This window comes from Colletotrichum paranaense, assembly GCF_030867605.1.
Source record: "Colletotrichum paranaense strain IMI 384185 chromosome Unknown Scaffold_12.1, whole genome shotgun sequence".
NCBI classification, from domain to species: Eukaryota; Fungi; Ascomycota; class Sordariomycetes; order Glomerellales; family Glomerellaceae; genus Colletotrichum; species Colletotrichum paranaense.
This window is the reverse complement of record NW_026848970.1, coordinates 1,037,727-1,054,360: the sequence shown is the minus strand read 5'-3', so window position 1 is coordinate 1,054,360 and position 16,634 is coordinate 1,037,727. Positions and strand designations below refer to the sequence as shown.

The 16,634-nt window shown below is 50.2% G+C and overlaps 8 protein-coding genes across 8 annotated transcripts; 3 read left to right on the top strand and 5 right to left on the bottom strand.

Moving 5' to 3' along the window:
- Positions 1-1,338: 1,338 nt before the first annotated feature.
- CPAR01_13272 (uncharacterized protein) lies at positions 1,339-1,845 on the bottom strand (the record flags this gene model as incomplete). Its single annotated transcript, XM_060497526.1, has 2 exons — positions 1,339-1,621; positions 1,733-1,845. The coding sequence occupies 2 exons, from the start codon at positions 1,843-1,845 to the stop codon at positions 1,339-1,341; spliced, it is 396 nt and encodes a 131-aa protein (XP_060343919.1).
- Positions 1,846-3,547: 1,702 nt separating this feature from the next.
- Positions 3,548-4,489, top strand: CPAR01_13271 (NmrA-like family protein; the record flags this gene model as incomplete). Its single annotated transcript, XM_060497525.1, has 1 exon — positions 3,548-4,489. The coding sequence occupies one exon, from the start codon at positions 3,548-3,550 to the stop codon at positions 4,487-4,489; it is 942 nt and encodes a 313-aa protein (XP_060343918.1).
- Positions 4,490-5,429: 940 nt separating this feature from the next.
- On the top strand, positions 5,430-6,098 carry CPAR01_13270 (uncharacterized protein; the record flags this gene model as incomplete). Its single annotated transcript, XM_060497524.1, has 1 exon — positions 5,430-6,098. The coding sequence occupies one exon, from the start codon at positions 5,430-5,432 to the stop codon at positions 6,096-6,098; it is 669 nt and encodes a 222-aa protein (XP_060343917.1).
- A 75-nt stretch (positions 6,099-6,173) lies between these two features.
- On the bottom strand, positions 6,174-6,627 carry CPAR01_13269 (uncharacterized protein; the record flags this gene model as incomplete). Its single annotated transcript, XM_060497523.1, has 2 exons — positions 6,174-6,534; positions 6,590-6,627. 2 exons carry the CDS (start codon positions 6,625-6,627, stop codon positions 6,174-6,176), a joined length of 399 nt encoding a protein of 132 aa, XP_060343916.1.
- Positions 6,628-9,450: 2,823 nt separating this feature from the next.
- CPAR01_13268 (uncharacterized protein) lies at positions 9,451-9,663 on the bottom strand (the record flags this gene model as incomplete). The annotated part of the gene is made up of 2 exons (XM_060497522.1): positions 9,451-9,485; positions 9,552-9,663. The coding sequence occupies 2 exons, from the start codon at positions 9,661-9,663 to the stop codon at positions 9,451-9,453; spliced, it is 147 nt and encodes a 48-aa protein (XP_060343915.1).
- Positions 9,664-10,854: 1,191 nt separating this feature from the next.
- CPAR01_13267 (uncharacterized protein) lies at positions 10,855-13,206 on the bottom strand (the record flags this gene model as incomplete). Its single annotated transcript, XM_060497521.1, has 5 exons — positions 10,855-11,362; positions 11,415-11,837; positions 12,091-12,503; positions 12,560-12,759; positions 12,849-13,206. 5 exons carry the CDS (start codon positions 13,204-13,206, stop codon positions 10,855-10,857), a joined length of 1,902 nt encoding a protein of 633 aa, XP_060343914.1.
- A 688-nt stretch (positions 13,207-13,894) lies between these two features.
- CPAR01_13266 (carboxymethylenebutenolidase) lies at positions 13,895-15,340 on the top strand (the record flags this gene model as incomplete). Its single annotated transcript, XM_060497520.1, has 4 exons — positions 13,895-14,219; positions 14,274-14,701; positions 14,768-14,937; positions 14,995-15,340. The coding sequence occupies 4 exons, from the start codon at positions 13,895-13,897 to the stop codon at positions 15,338-15,340; spliced, it is 1,269 nt and encodes a 422-aa protein (XP_060343913.1).
- A 246-nt stretch (positions 15,341-15,586) lies between these two features.
- Positions 15,587-16,489, bottom strand: CPAR01_13265 (uncharacterized protein; the record flags this gene model as incomplete). The annotated part of the gene is made up of 1 exon (XM_060497519.1): positions 15,587-16,489. One exon carries the CDS (start codon positions 16,487-16,489, stop codon positions 15,587-15,589), a length of 903 nt encoding a protein of 300 aa, XP_060343912.1.
- Positions 16,490-16,634: the final 145 nt, after the last annotated feature.

The window sequence follows — 16,634 nt, the reverse complement described above, 5'->3', positions numbered from 1 at the left end:
GATTCAAGGTTGTTTTCTTTTTTCTCACACACTCTGTGAGCATATCCTAGGCTCACAGCGAATAGTTCGCGCTCACGGCCTTCGTGTTCCCCCAAGAAGATGTCTTGACCGACTTGGCTGTGACATGAACGGTTTGTACTTCAGCGAAAGATCAGCCACCTGAGCAGTTCCCGAGCTAACCGGATAGCCGCTGCCGAGACCTTGCAGTTCAGTCTCTCTCAGAGTTCCCCCTCCCGTCAGATTTCACCCATCTTCAAGTCTTTGCGGCGCCGAGGACGGCATCTTCGGCCATCTCAATGCTACCATGTCACTTCAAGCTTACCGCTTGTGTGTTGCGTGGCTTGGAGCTATGTGCCGGCCGCCGGGCCATGGGGCGAACCCGAGCGATGCTGCAAAAACACACACACAACAACGAGAACCCATGGGCCATGAAAACAATTGCCCAGTCAATGCTGCCAAAATTCCCGACGGGGAGAAGGGGAGAGACAAGGGGAGTGGAATTCCCTTACCCCTGTTCCCCAAGAATCTTAGCACACGTCATTCTGGATGTCTCCGAGAGATTCCCAATCCTCGTCCCGCCCCTCAGAGACATGGGCGGATTCGCGGAAACACACAAGGAGGAGGCCGCGGTGGTGGGTTCCATACGCCTGTGTGACAGGCTCCGCGAAGCCCGCCCACATCGTTCACAAACTTTGAAACAAACGTTGATCTAGAGAAATTGAAAGAGGTCGAGAACAAAACGGCTTCCACGTAATCCTCGAGAAAGGTCAGAAGCCCCTCCGTTCTCGCTTGGCCTCCCTCCGAAGTGAGCTAATTCGGACGCGCCGCGTTGCACCGCCGGGGGAGGGACTTCCCATGTTCTCTCCCTTCTTCTTCCTCCGCCGCCCGCTCGGTCATGCGCCGTGCCGTGGTCCGCCCACTTCCCGCGGCTCTAAATTTGAAAAATGGGCGGCCGTCCTCGCCGCCGTGGTGGTTGATTGCGATTCGCGAGTCCCACTTACCTGGCAGATGGGGATGAGCCGAGGGATATGGTAAGATAAACAGAGAGGCTCAGCGTCTTTGAGTGTGAATGCATTCGTAACCTAGGCACTTAACAATCTTAAGTAGCATCTTAACTCAGCCTGGATGTCCACGTCGCCCTTAACCAGGCCTGCCCGCAACTCAAATAGAGGATCACCAAATGCTTGAACCCAATTAAGCAATGTTCGCAATGCCCTCCATGCCTCCACCTTCCGTCGCCACCGTGGTGGTTGACTGAACTGAATCTTCACCCGTCGTGTACTCCACATCGCGTGTATCCGTACGATTGTCATCGCCGGGCAATCACGCAACCCAAATTTAGAAGCCTCCCTCGAGATACATGCCCGTCACGGCGAGCCCAATCGCCGTGGTGAAGGGGTACTTCTGCGGGAACCCCGGTCCGCCGTGCTCCGGGTCCAGCCCGCTGGTGCCGGGGTACAGCAACGAAGCCCATCCGGCCACCCAGTAGATGGACCCCATGAAGCCCGCGATGCGGAACGACTCCTTCGACATTTCGGCAGACGTGTTGGTTCGCCACGTGAAGAAGAGGGTTGCCATGCCTAAGATCAAAGAGAGCGTCATTGTCTGCGCATTGTGGAATCTGAGTGGTTGTGGTCAGCTTTCGCAGATAACGGAACGCAGACATGTAGGCTGACGGCATCGACTTTTTCTGTCGTGCGACCTGCCCGCACAGAAAGGTAAGATCACTCACTTGGCATGTGGCGGCCACCGCGGATTATGGATGTGCGTCTCATTCCAATCGGCCATGTATGCGCCAAACAGCAGCATGATGCCGTCGAGGGTAAGGAGGACGCGGCCGAACATGCTTGCGGGCCGATATCAATGTCTCGGCAACTTTGACTCGTCGCGGTTCGCTTCGATCAATTGTGTATGTGGAATGCTTCAATCGAGCTATCGTGCGTCTTAGCAGTTGTTGAGACCAAGCTCGGCACAATAATCAAGTAAATAAAGTAGTGTGCATTCGTGGCTTGGGAGGCTCCTTTAACTCCTCACTTGTCCGCCAGACAGCGTCATCCGTTCATCAGAACGTCTGAAATGTGCAGAGTCGCGTCCTGTCTCGTTGCCGTGTCACGTCGACACCTGGTAGAGCGCCGCACTCCTCGTGCTCCGACTTTTACACGCGAGGAAGCCCGCCTTGACAAAGAAACTCAATGCGACTCGCTCACTTGGCTATAATCATCTCTGATTCAGACCCGGTTGAGTGATATCAATCCTACCTACCCATGTTCGTTCTCTGTTTTCCCTCCTCGTTGCCGGACTTAGGAGGAAGAGTGTTGGGGATCTCCGATGGGTTCCGGGCGTGCCGCCCTCGAGGCTCGCGGCAACCTCAGATGCGGCACGCGAGGAAACGCTCGGTTCCGGTCCGAAGAAACAGTAGTAAAAGTCGTTGTGAATGTGCAATTTGTGGTAAGGGATTGGAACATTGGACGTCAGTGCATATCGTACCCGTATCCTTAATTCTTTGAGGACTGGCTATCTAGAAGGCCGCACGCTAGGGATCCGTCCACCCCCACGAAGAGAACCTCGCCGTTTGTCTTTATCGCTCAATACTTGCTTTCAGGTTGCTCAATGAGTATATCTTCTGAGTTGATCACTGTCTTGGTGAGTAAGTGATTGATTGATAAACTAGATGAGTACGGTAAGTATAACGGGCTGCGCTCCGAGGAAATCCCGTCATGAGCCCCGTTTTCCATCTTACTCTACCTTAGCCGGTAGAATTACCACGGGCCGGGCGGACCCTGATTCCGGAATTTGCTCCGGTATTACACCACTTGCTTCGTACAGTGAAAGCTTCACACCACAACATTGTGTATCTCGAAGAGATGACTTGTATTTCATTTGAATGCACTGCCATAAACCATTACGAAAGCTGCAAGTTTTGGTTCGTATGCTGGCTTAACGCACGCTAGACAAGCGGCGTGCTCGGGCTCAAGAGGAAGGAAGTTTGCTGATCTCAGGGAGTCTCAATGCGAAAAATTGCCCCGCGAATACCAACCGCATTCAGGTATGTTGGCTCAGGTCGAACCATGCCCATGCTGCAGTTACGGTATGATGCCGTTGAAAATAATAACGTCTGTCGGTGAATGCTCGAACAGGTTCGGTAAAAGTGGAAACTCCATTCCTTGTATACATTCAGCGTCGTGGCATAGGGTTTAGTCCAGTCTCGATGTTTCGATTCGCTCAAGGAACGCTACTTGTAAGTGAGCCTTATTAGCATGGGTTCGAACATCACCACAGCCCATGTAGCTCGGACCTGAGGTTGGGGAAATGCTCGAGCGGCCGCAGCTAAAGGTCATGACGCCATTCCGGCCTCGAAAATCACAAGCCAGAAGCTCATCCCTACACTCAGGGCCCCAAGCTCTTCTTTCATCGCGCACACCAGACATAACCTTTTCCCACCTCCATCAAATATCCTCGAAACTGTACACCCGCGAGATACCGGTCCATATCCTTCGATAGCATTAGCCTTTAGACCTCGCTCTACATAACCATCCCCAATACGACCATGGTTCCCACCAAAAAGGCCCTCGTCCTAGGCGCAACAGGCAAGCAAGGCGCTGCCGTCGTCGACGCTCTCCTCGACCTCCCATCTAGCTCACCAACCCTCGAGATCCTCGCCCTTACACGAAGCCCCGAGTCCGCAAAGATCAAGTCCCTCATCGAGACGGCAAAGGCTAAGGGCGTCACTGTCACGCCCGTCCAGGGAGACCTCAAGGACTCCCCAGCGCCAGTCTTCGAAGCCCACCCACGCGTCGACACAGTCTTCATCGTGACTACCATCGGTAATGAGGACGCCATCGGAAAGGCCTGGGTTGATGCCGCCATCGACAAGGGAGAAGCCTCGCAGATCGTGCTGACGTCTGTTGACCGTGGTGGCGAGGATAAGTCATGGGTGAACCCGACCGATGTACCGCACTTCTTGCAAAAGCACGCCATAGAAGTGTATCTCCGTGATCGTGCAGACGAGCTTGAGAAGAATGGCAGAAAGCTTCGCTGGACCATCCTGCGCCCGACGGCGTTCTTGGATAACACCAACCCGGGCATGTTTGGCAAGGTGTTTGCGGCCATGTGGTCTACGCTACCCGCCGATCGGAGCTTGCAGCTCGTCTCGGTGCGGGATATCGGACTCTTTGCGGCCAAGGCTGTTGGGAATCCTGAGCAGTGGGATCGGAGAGCTGTATCGCTTGCAGGCGACAGTATCACTTACGCCCAGGCGAGAGAGACTTTCAAGAGAGTAGTCGGCAGCGATATGCCGCAGACGTACACCATCTTTGGTCAGGGCATGCTCTGGGCTATCGCCGATGTAGGCAAGATGTTTGAGTTCTTTAGAACTGAAGGTTATGGGGCGGATATTCAAGTTCTGCGGAAGGAGGAGCCACGTTTGCAGACTTTTGAGGCTTGGCTGAAGGAGAGTAGTGGGTGGAAGAACGAGATGAGCGGTCTTTGATATCTCGAGAAAGAAATGCAGCGATATGATATGATGGATCTGGAAGTCAACAATTAATTTAGGTACTTGAGACTTGTCTCGAACGACGTTACGCAACCAGTATATTTCCAGACCGCTGTCAAGTGCATTCGTTATCCAAATGTAATGTCGCCTTGAGTCGCCGAATGGAAGTCTGCGGAGGCATCACGACAGCTTGCAAAGGTATCTGTCTTCGCCATCGATGGGACGTCGGATTGTAGACCATTATACGAAAGAGCACTGGTTAATGAAAAAGGTTCAGGGATGTCGGAGAAGACAAGCCAAACTTTGCTTGATATGGTCATCTACCCGAAGTCACTATCAGGCTGGGTGACTAAGTGTTCAGGAATTTCGAAATCTTATCAAAGGGTGAAATTTGCGAACAAAAGATCTTCTCAGTGGATTGACGCATCATATTGATCCTGGGTCTCTAAGCCTCGCCACATGCAGACATTCTACCCAATTGTGTTGTTTGCATCTATCATATGCGCATTGCAATTGGGTCCGAGACTCTGAAGCTAGATCCAAAGTTCTCGTCTGCTCTCATTCAGGTTAGCAAGAAGCGCCAGCAAGATCAACAGCAGAGGTGGTGCATTGTTGGGGCGTAAGTCCAACGAAGGATCACTGCCTTGTCTAGGCAGCCATCAAGTTCCTTCCGCGATCCTCCAAGGAGGCAAAATAGGCTCATATAACGTAGTCAAGGTCGCGGAGACCTTTTGCCACTTGTTGTCAATATGTTTAGAGGTCAGCGCCTTCCAAGAACTTGTGACGGTACATCATAGTCGATATGAGGCTACTGTCCTGTTCCTTCCTAGTCTCATCCGGTATCTTACTCGCGAGGGGTCAGCAAGAATCGCTACTCACAAAAGCCCCGCCAGTAACCTCGGAAACAACGGCAGAGCAACAGAGTGCTGCCGCAGATATGGCTGACGCGATTGAATACGACTTCGTCCCGGTCTACATGCTCACAAAGCTCACAAATGAAGAAGAGGAAGCTTTTACATCTGCAATCTCGGCTCTGGAAGAAGGCGTTGCCGAAGAAGACGACTACCTTCGGCCGAAACTCGTGCACTGGACCTCGGATGTAGATGGTACCTTTGAAAAGGATCTCTTGCCTATGAACAAGAAGCTTGAACTAGAAACCACGTTGGAATCTCAGTCTCACTTCTTCTTCTATGCCGACCGTAAGAGTGTCGAGGACGGCGGAACTATCGTTGCGGGACACGACTGGGCCACCCTGTGCATCTCGAGGAGAGCGAACCAGAAATTCACCAAATTTTGCCAAGAGAGAGGTGTTAGCCTCCCAACGGGTGGCTGGAAGAGCATGGATGCTATCATCGTGCAGTTAACAGAGGAGATCATCTCCTGGGGCGTGACATGGGGCCGCCAGCCGGGGCCGTCCTGGAAATCAGCCTACCAGAATCTGGATCTTAACAACATGCAAATGTCTGAGCTCATCGGCATGCATGGCGAGGAAATCAACGTTCTGGAAGATTCCGATTGGGATGCACAGACTTTTGAGAAGAGGCTCCGGGAAGAACTTGATAAGATCAAGAACGAGCTTAGTACTTTGAAGATTCAAATCATGTAATAATTGAGACGCTAATGCTTATTGAGCCGTGAATGCTTGTTGAAAGTAAATGTGTTGATGCCCCAAATGCTTATCTCAGTTCTTGGAGAACCTTTGGGGGATCGGGCGCCGGGACACGAGCAGGTGAACCGGCTCCCGTCCCCACTGCCAGCCTCTCTTGGGTCTCGTCTGCATCGGCGTAACTTCGCGCTTGTAGATGCCTCTCTTGATTGGCGAACGAGCCGTACCGCATGTCGCAAAGAATGAGTCGCCGAATGCCTGGCAGTCCGTGTCGGTGAAGTTTTGGGAAAGGTTGGTGCAGAGCTGGCTGTTGCTGCTGAGGATGCCGCCCTTTTGACCGCATAGCTTTTGGCCGCCTGTTTGTACCACGGAGTTGGTGATGTGTGTCCTGCAGCGGCATTGAATATCGCCCTGCTGTGCTTGTACCATGACGAACCTGTTGATGTTAGCTGGGGATCGACGGAGCTCGAGGGTTTGGCGGGAGATCTTACATGATCGCCATCATGATGTAGGAAATAATGTTCTTCATCTTGTCAAAGTCGTTCGAGTTGGATGTAGTACTAGAGTGACTTGATTGTTTGGCTGTGGTCAAGAAAACTCTGTGTATCGTGAGTACGTTGGCACTGGTGGTGATAAGCCTTTATGTACGATGATCAAACTCCCGAGGCCACCTTGGCGCACGCGAACGACAACTCATGGCAACCTCAACATGCAACGAACCACTGTAGCAACCACACAGCGTAATGTGGGCGGGCTATCCGTGACTCGCGGCCTTCCACGAATTCTCCAGCTGTCAAGCGTCTGATGTTGGCCTCCTTGTGGCAGTAGCGCCTGACGGAAATGCCGATGGGGGATCTATCTGTGTGCTTGTCGTCTCATCTTTTTGGCCGCGCCTCATCAACCTGCCAGCCGCAGCCCGCAGGTAAGGGTTGATGAAGGGGGCTTGCAGGCCTGCAGCTAATTCTAGAAAAAGGGAAGGGGGAGTTAGGGAAGCATAACTTTTTCCCAAACGATCGTCCACGTTCGGATGACGTGTGTTCGTCAATGTCAGACGGAGCCGTTGGTGTTCCAGATCCTTGCGCGTGTTTCATAAAAAGGGGGCCACCATGGCTGCGCGCAACGCGTTCGCCCGTCGCAACTTGCCCGCTGACGAATTCTTAAACAGGAGCAGAAGAAATTACTTCAGCTCTCACGAGAAAAAACCACCCGTTAGTGAGGACTATGAGCCGACGGGCACCTCCTCTTCGGCTCGATGCATGCTGTTCATCGGCCGAGAAGACGCGTCAAGGGGATCATGGGGTTTCATCATCGAGATCAACAAACCGCATATCTGGTTTTGGGCGATGAATGCCAGTTAGGGGAGCTGTCATTCTCGGGATGCATCAGACTGATCTCACGTCGAGGCAATCCAAGTGGCCCTTTCAAAACCAGTAATAGCTATTAGAACAAAAGCTAGATGGAGGTTCTGCAATTAGTTGAATCATAGCCGCACATCACCCTTTTTGCGAGAAGTAGTCAAAGCCCATCATGAAACACCTAGCTAACTTTGAGCGATCAATTACTCCTCGTGGCACTAAGGTTTCCAGGATTACTGATAAGGTCCTTAAGACTAAGTGATTACAACATAAGCATATTCTGAGTTCTCAATGGGTGAGTGCAAAAGTAAGAACGCCTCATTCAGAAACTTTGGAGAACTTTGATGGGATGATAATTACTAGATACATCATTCTGGAGTGTCATCATTCTCATACAAGTCGGAGTACGAGTAAAATGAAAAACACAGTCTCGGGGGTGTGGATGAGTCCTTTGTTGTAACGCATTTCTAGTCTTGGGGGCATCTGCGAAAGGCACATATCAGAGTCTCAAGAAGCGATCTGATTAGTTACTGGCCATGGCTAAGATCTATAGTTTACCTAACCTTTTGTCCTTGATAATGCTGAATACCACGACTTGCACTGATTGATCATGGGAGTGCTTTTTTGGTCAGAATATGAACATTTGACACTTTCCAGCATGGAAATCACGCATTTCATGGCACTTGCGTACATGTTCAACATGAGTGTCACTTGTAGTACCTCAACTTAACTTGAGAAGCTGTATTCAAGGCGTTCATCTCAGCGTAGACTTGATTTGACACTCGCAAGCTGTTATAATCTCTGTAGTTGAAGCTTGGAAACAGCTCAAAGGCTTGCCTATGGTCTAGGATATACCTACCCGACACCACGCTGTTGTGGTGCAGGGTTCAACTACCTAACCCCTTCAAGGTTTTAGCCTTGAAAAGGGCCGAACCAGCCCTGCAACTAAATGGAGTGGTGATGGAATCTGCGCCGGCAGACGATTAGTCCATACTACGGCACAAAAGTAACATGATCCGTGTAGACATTGCTCGCCTCTTGTCAAGTGCGTTGACTCCAAAGTCGACTGATCCGTTTGCCTAAGTTCTGGCACAAAGTCTAGCAATTTACCCTCGCTTTACCTATTAATAAGTGACAACACATGGGGCATTGGCTAGAATGACAACACGAGAGAGTGTCCTGCAGTTGTACACTTTCATTGAGCCAGTGATAGCGATATTAATCGAAAACCTGCTCTTCCTAACTGACAGAGGTGAGAAACCTGAATTTGCGAAGCTTTTATTTCCAAACTGAGGCACGAAGCTCATGATAAACATACACCAGCTTAGCGTCTCTCGTAGTACCATACCATAAAGAGACGTAAATTCTTCTATAAAATTCAAAGTTAAAGGAGCGATTGAAAGCTAGAGTTTCCAAGGCTTTGATCTCGAGGTAGATTCTAGAACTGGACTCGATCATATGCAATAATGGCCATAACTTTCCACTAGATGACTCCTATACCCGTAGTTGCATCTCTTTGGCGAATACTTCCGATAATCTCAACCATATATCCATGATAGACTCCCATTGTATGCAGTATTATAAACCATGCGGGAGTAATAAATAATCGGCTAGGGGCTGATGTGTATCAAACACGTGCGGAGCCATGCAATCGCACGTATCACACTCCTGCTGGCAATAGGGGCGAGACGAAGGTCTAGCATCACGGAGAGTTTGAATCTCTCTCATAGGCTACACACTCTAAGCGCTCAGAGTAGACGTTAAATCACAATCGCTGCGTTGAAGTTGACTCGCCTGGCGCAGTCTAGTTGCGATGGAAAATCGAGTTGTCATTCTTCAGCTCTGGCTAAATCACCGTCAAATTTAAATCCAACCTTTCCAAAGAGAAGTACACTGGGGAAGGGCTCCCGGGTTGCCCTCATAGAATATGATCGCTGCCTGCTACGTAGATGTGGCCCGTCAGGCTGGAGTAAAAAGAAGCACCAAGCCTGTCTACTTTATTTTGCGTTGCAGATGGGAGCGCAAAGAGTGTCTAGAGAACGAGTGATACGTCAGTATTTCGTTGATTTTTCGAAAAATAGAGTCGCAAATGGCTTACTGCACTCAGCCTCGCTGGGCCTAGGACATGTTCGCTGGCAGTCCTCGCAAGCACCCGCCATAGCGGACGCAGCGTATGTAGCTAGAATAGCGAAAACGATCTGGAAACGCATCGTGGTAGATTAGATTGAAACGGTCAACGTTCTCGGTAAAGAGTACAGAAGTGATGAATAGTTGTGGTGTTTGGCTCTGATGATGGGATAGAAAGACGAGATGTTGTGAGTAGTTCGAGGAGGTCAGACTGCCTTTATGCCTGTAACAGTTCATTGTACGGAATCAAGAGGCAACCAAAAAATGCTGACGAGTCAGGTAATAAGAATCCTCAGGTTTGAGCTCGTTTGATACTCGCGGTCGCCAACCACTTGGCAAAGACTTCCATACTTTGTACACAGTGGTGCATCTGACATCCTGTTGAATGAGCCACACATGCTTCATATCTACTATTCTTTCTATATACAGTGCCGCCGCTGCTCGGAACTGGAGACTTTTCCTCGCAACTCTTGTAGGAGGGGGGCAGGCTTACGTAGAATCTCTCGATGTCATAAGATGCAGGAACAGCTCATAAGTATACATCAAATCGGATCACTCAAACCTTTGACAGCGCTCGCATGGGCAAAATGTTATGGTACGAATTATTGTCACGGTGCATCGACTGTGTTCATTCCATGGCAACTTTCAGACTTCAACTCAGCATTACTGTGACTTCTACGGCGATCCGGAGAAGTCCGCCGGTAAAGACGGGCAGTTTTTCTCTTCCAAAACCACGCCTGGCATGGAGATCCCCTGTCATCCGATGTAAGGACCCATCAGCTTCCCCAAGAGTATCACTTGAACTTAGCCGTCCGAAACCATTTCTTGTAACAAGGACAGAACTCTAACCTTTAGTTCGGATTCAAATGTTGGCGGCTACGAACACTGTCAGATTCTACGAGGCGCGTCGATCTCAACGCGATTGCGAGGGCAAGTCTCATCGCCATTCTTGCAGGTGCAAGGGTTTCCACGCTTGTAAACTTGGGTTGGTTAAGAAGTCGCCGGCTGAGTATCTATGCCTTGTTACTTGACGTCAGAGCTTTCACACGTGCACGGATGCATGCATGTAGTGCCCGACCGTGGAAAGCAACATAGCCGGGAGCTCTATTCCATTATATAGATTTCAGTACTCAGACCTGTATAGGGTATTCCCACGTCTGCTTTGTTTGGTGGTCCAAAGTTGTCCAATGCCCCCAAGGCGAAGACCTGGCTTCGTTTTCCGCCAACTCGCTAATTTTGGTACATGTAGCATTCACACACCCACTGGCCCGCGCTTAGCCGTATCCCATTGACATATCGAAAGCACTTGACTCTCCAAAGGCAACATCGCCATCGTCCCAAAGAAGACTCAGCATCAAGTCTTCCCCGCCAGATGCGGTTGGGTCAAAAGACAAAAGGTCTTGCCGATCACCTAAGTCTACAATAGCATCACCTGCTCTTTCAGATCGTTCTTGAATTCTGCCATGCTCGATGCTTTCGCGCAGCTGCGACGTCTCTCCCTGTCTATGGGTCTCAGGACTCTCCGCTAAATTGAATGATAAAAGTCTTTCAACGTATGGGGCACCCGCATGGTGTTGCTCGACCGGCGAATTGGTCTTGAAGGAGTCGATGGCTTGTGAAAAACTTGTGAGAAGCCGGTGATATTGTGCTGCTTGGGGACTCAAATGACCCAGAAAGTCCAGAACACGTAGCGCGCTATGGAAAGACTTTCCACGGTTTTGGGGTACGCCAGGGGCGAGTAGTGAGAAGCCAAGGACAAGACCGGCGGCAAATAACCAAGCCCTGAACCAAACATTAGTAACACGCATATTTGGACAAGATCAAAAGGGCTTACTTCAGTATGCACATGTTGCCCATGATTGTGCGCGAGTCCAGAGCGTCAGCACACATCTCGGCCATGAACACAGCAGCATCCACACAGGCATCAGATAGTTCAGCAACACTCTTCTCATCTTCTCCCCCTCCTTCATCATCGTGGTCGTCCATGAGTGACGTGTCTTTGTTGATTCGCGGCATGATATGGTGGATTAAAAACTCGCGAGTTGTCAGGATAATGCCAAAGTAGTAGGTACATGCGACGTGGATATTTCCAATAGCTATCTCTCGGTTTTGAGAATGATGAGAGTGGGCGGTTCCTCTCTTTGGACGTTGGCGCAAACCTGTTGGCAGGTCCTTACTCCAATGTCTAATTTCATCGAGGAATTGTTGTGCTCTGATCATGCCCAACTCAGATTCTTCGGTTAGAGTGTCGACGATCCTGTTCAGAATTGTGGCAAATGTGCATGCCGCGTCTACTGACAGATTTCGATGTCGGTTCTCATGAAGCTTTACGCTTCGTCTCAGTCGGCAAGGTGCTACACTTGTTGGTCTTCCGAGGATTGAGCTACACACAACGTCAAAAAGTCGTATGCTCTTATCGACCCGAGACCTTGGTGGTACGTCAGCTTCTAATTTGATTCTTTGTATGGATGAAAGGAAAGTTAAGAGACATGAAGGGAATAATATCGTACCTCAGACTTCGCTCGCTCTCCGAAAGAGACTGAAACTGCTCTGCCATGTGCAAGCCCATGACCGACGCCGCCTTTGTGGCAACCCCAAGGTACATAAACGCAGAGTTGCGACGACAAGCGCCAAACATATAGAAGGCCATTAACACAAAGCCGCGAGCGGTGTTCAGTGTGGGATCGCTCAACATTCCTTCGAACGACAGCTTGCGTGCTTCTGAGAAGTAACGAAAGGCTTTGGGTGCATCTCCTATCTGACCACGACATTGGGCACCAATCGCAACCATCATGTAGAGGCACAGAAGCCTCCCTGAATTGAAAGTAGAGTTGGACCTTTGAGACTCCGTACACGGTTCCTGGGCCAGAATGATAAGTTCTTCGATATCTGATTCATCGAACAAATCAAGGAGTCCACTAGACTGCGGCTTCGTCAATTCCACACTCAGTTAAACAAGTCATGAGAGCTTCCACTCACGGCGTCAAGGTAGCGCTGAACCAGGGTTTTTCTCTCAACGTTTTCAATGTCATCTGAGAAGTCATCGGTCTGCTGCACAGGAACTTGTGCCTCGAACATGCGGTGACATCCCTGACTAATCGTGAACCCTGGACCAAGGATACGCAAGCTTCCTCGCAGGTATTGTAAGAACGCAATGGCTGAGGCATTTCCGACGAATACTTTGGATTTCGAACTGTTAGCTCAGTGTGGAACGCCTAAGGACGCCTTAATATCGTCGCTGAAGCGGCGCGCGATATGGAAATCGTACCTTTTTCTCCACTACAGGTGTACATCATCACCGGGCGCGGACCAGGCGGCGTAACCGTCTTGCCGGACGTTGACGAGGCTGCGGTCTCGTTCTCATCTTGCAAAGATGATTCTTGCCGTTGATAGAGTAAGGGGGACACCTGATCACGCTGCCGAGTTCCTGAAGCGGCCGAAGATTGATTCGGCGGTGCGCGACGAGCCCTGACATGTTGAGGATAGGTGCAGGACGAGCCTATCCCGCGTTTGACGCATGGTCGACATGGCTGGGCTGCGTCGCATCGCTTCTTGGTCGCTCGGCACGCCGTGCAGGCCCTGGTGGACCTTTTTCGGTCTTCGGGGCGTACCGGCGGCCGGGGCATGGCGTGGAGTTTGTGTAGTGCGGTGCCTTGTATACGGCGGCCGAAAGTTGCGGGTCTACCGAAGAGGCGGCACTGAATGCAGGTTGCGGGCCGACGATGCAAGGTGCAATTGCCGCCAATTCACATCAGATGGACATGGAGCGATTTCACCGGGTTGTAAATCAGCATGTTTCGATCATGCTACGAAAGGTCGCACTGCTTCTCAAACCCACGAGGCCCCGTCATTGAGTAAGCAGATAAGCAACGTAAACATCATTGGAGTTGAGATAGGCTTATCAAAGTAATTCCCCAGATTGTCAATTACAATCAGCGGCCAATTGGTAGGGCAAAGTGAGACCCCATGAATGTGAGCGGTGCTCGGCCCGCACACTTATCGTTGAGCAACACGTAAGTCCGTAGGTCCGTAAGTCCGAGATCTACTTCTGTACGGAAGTTCCGCCTCCACTAACCAATCGAATGCTCTATCTAGTCAGCAGTTAGAATAGAAACTCGGAATACTGTCATGATATGAGCACTAGCTTATAATGACTCGGCCGGAGCTCATCCCGTGCCGTGTGGTGCACTTAGTATGAGTTGCTATCTTAATGTAAAGTGTCTCATGTTATAAGTTCTCAAACTTTCCCAGTCCACCGAGAGTGCCCCAAACTTGAAATCACGCCGATAAAGAAGAGTATACCGCGACGCCACTATGTACGCAGACATCAGCAAACCCCCAGCTCCCCTTCCCCAGTCCGAATTGCAGACGATTGGAAGCGGTATCTCAACACTGTCACCTCTTTCTCGCCGAGGGGTTGGGCCAGGACTCATTCTTCTTGTCCCTTCAGTCGACAATGCGCTAGCAATTGAGGAAGGCGTCCCCGCACTGCCCCTGAAATGGGCTGAGGAGGGGTACACGGTCATTGCCATTCAGCCAACAGCGTTCGAGAGCGGTGCACGCGAGACTCTAGATCTTGCCATCCGAACATTCCGCAACAGTGATAAATGCGACCCAAAAAACGTGGTAGGTCTTGTTGGTAAGTTGCAGTCTCCGTTACGGATTTTGGACATCGCTAAGTGAGATGCACCAGCATACGAGCCAGAAATGTGGAATACAGTTGCGCCGATTCTATCTGAATTCCCAGAGATCGTGAGTACCGTGGTGTACGCAGATAGCTCAGAGAGGTCTTCGATCTCTAGTAGCATTTCACCCTCAGTCTATCACTTTGCTGGAAAATCCGAAGGGCAGCCCTTGCGGTCAAAGGGTCGAACAGAATACTTCTACCCAGCAGCCAAATCCTTCAAATTCGCGACACCGTTCCAGCCGCACTTCGACTACAACATGGATATGCTCTCATACACTCGCAACCTGACTTTGCTGAAAGGCGAAATGAAAAGCCCTATTTTCGACTTGGAGGCTATCTGGGACGAGCATACTTGGTACGAGTTCGCCGATAGATCTGTGGAGCACACAATGAGCACAATGGTGCAGGAACCATATGTCAATCACATCCCAACGGTAAGGGAAAAGCCGATCGTGCAAAACGAAACAAAAGAACACAGTTTCTAACGTTTACTTACTCAGTTGACCGGTGGCGTTGGTCGCGGCAAGCTTACTGACTTTTATCGTCACAATTTCATCTTCAATAATTCAGCGGACACGGAATTGGAGCTTATTAGTCGGACCATTGGCATCGATCGTGTAGTCGATGAATTCATTTTCAAGTTCACACACGACCAGGAGCTTGACTGGCTGTAAGTATAAGCACATTCGGTACTTGGGGTAAGGATGTGCACTGACAAAGTGACTAGCTTGCCAGGCGTTCCGCCAACCAACAAGTACGCGGAAATCCCGTTTGCTGCGGTTGTCAACATCCGAGGTGATCGCCTGTATCACGAGCATATAAGCTGGGATCAAGGTACAGCCTTGGCTCAATTGGGCCTCCTTCCGGAGTACCTCCCTTTCCCAGGGGGTAATCTCCAGTACAAGGTTCCCGTTGCAGGCGTAGAGACAGCCATGAAGTTGAGAGCACGAAATTCTGTTCCGTCAAACGAGATGTTCAAGTTCACAACTCGCCCCGCAAACAGCGAAGGAGTGAATTCAGAGAAAGTGGTTCCGGCTGTAGCCGAAAACGGTGTGGCAACAGTTGCAAATTAACGGAGGATGATGCTTGTTGTAGGATTGGTCCAATGAGGTATTACCATTATGTGTAGTTGAAGTTCTATGGGCTTAATACCATACCCGATGTACCGTAATCCTCATGTTGAATAGCTGCCTGCGACGCGAGACTAAGGTATACATGCTCATCTGTTGTTTGGGGTATCTAAATATGTGATAGGCTCACCCTTCTACCTTTTTGATCCATTGCCTTGTACCGTAGACAGAGAAACGCGGTGACCACATCTACGAAGGCTGGCAGTTCTTCATCCACAGCCCTTGAAAGCACGTATTTGATTCTCCTGCTTGTGCTTTAGGCTTGACGAAACCACAAGCCCGGCATTCCATTTTGCAATTCTTCCGCAACTTCAACAAGCAAGTATTCCTCCAAAGTCCCTTTCTCTCAACACGTGCCTGTTGAACTGCGGCAGAATGGCATGCAAGCTCTGGATTAGAAGCTCTAGCATCTTTGACGAGTTGGATGATTTTCTCGATAAGTTCGTCGTATTCGTCATGCGACATCTTTGTGGTGAATTCTCTCTGGCGCACAGCTGCAACCAGGTATTGTACAAAGCGAATAAATTCGGGCCCCTGTTTAACAGTTCCTTGCGGCATGAGATTACCGTCAATGAGTTTCCTCCAGGTGAGATCCCAAGATCTGTCAAAAACGGATTCGTCGTCTCTTTTGCGGCGCTCCTTTTCCCACTCGGCTTTGCTCCATACCCCGCATGGCTTATTGCTGGGCACTGGAAGACTAAGGTCTTTGATGATACTGTCGGCCAAGTCGCTATATTTCAAGCGGAATTTGATCATGGAAGCAATGTCCATGCCGTCAGTTGAGGCCTTTTCCGACTCAATTGTGTCAAGGAGGGAGTCCTGAATGTAAGCGCCATGTCCGCTATACCAGTCTCCAGGCCAGAGTTCAACAAAAAGTCTGGACATTTCCACGACTCTTTCGCGGCATGAAGAGCATGTTGTCAAGGTCTGTTCGTCCTCGCGGCCGTTGAATGTGCAAGTGAAGTGCAAGTGCACTTGGTCGCATTCAACTTCGACAAGTTCGTTCAGTCTCGCCACCGCCTCGTAGTATTCTGAGACTAGCATCGTATCGTCACTAGACAAATCGATGAGGGAAAAGGCTTGGAGCATCATCTTGTATCTTCTTGGTGTGGTTTTTGTGTAAGGAAGCTGATGTGTTCCGAATCTGATGGGCTTTCTCGAACCAAAGTTTGTACTACTTGGTGAGGTATGCAGACTTGGTACATATATGTGCCTTAGCTACTGAGCTTTCTCCGAA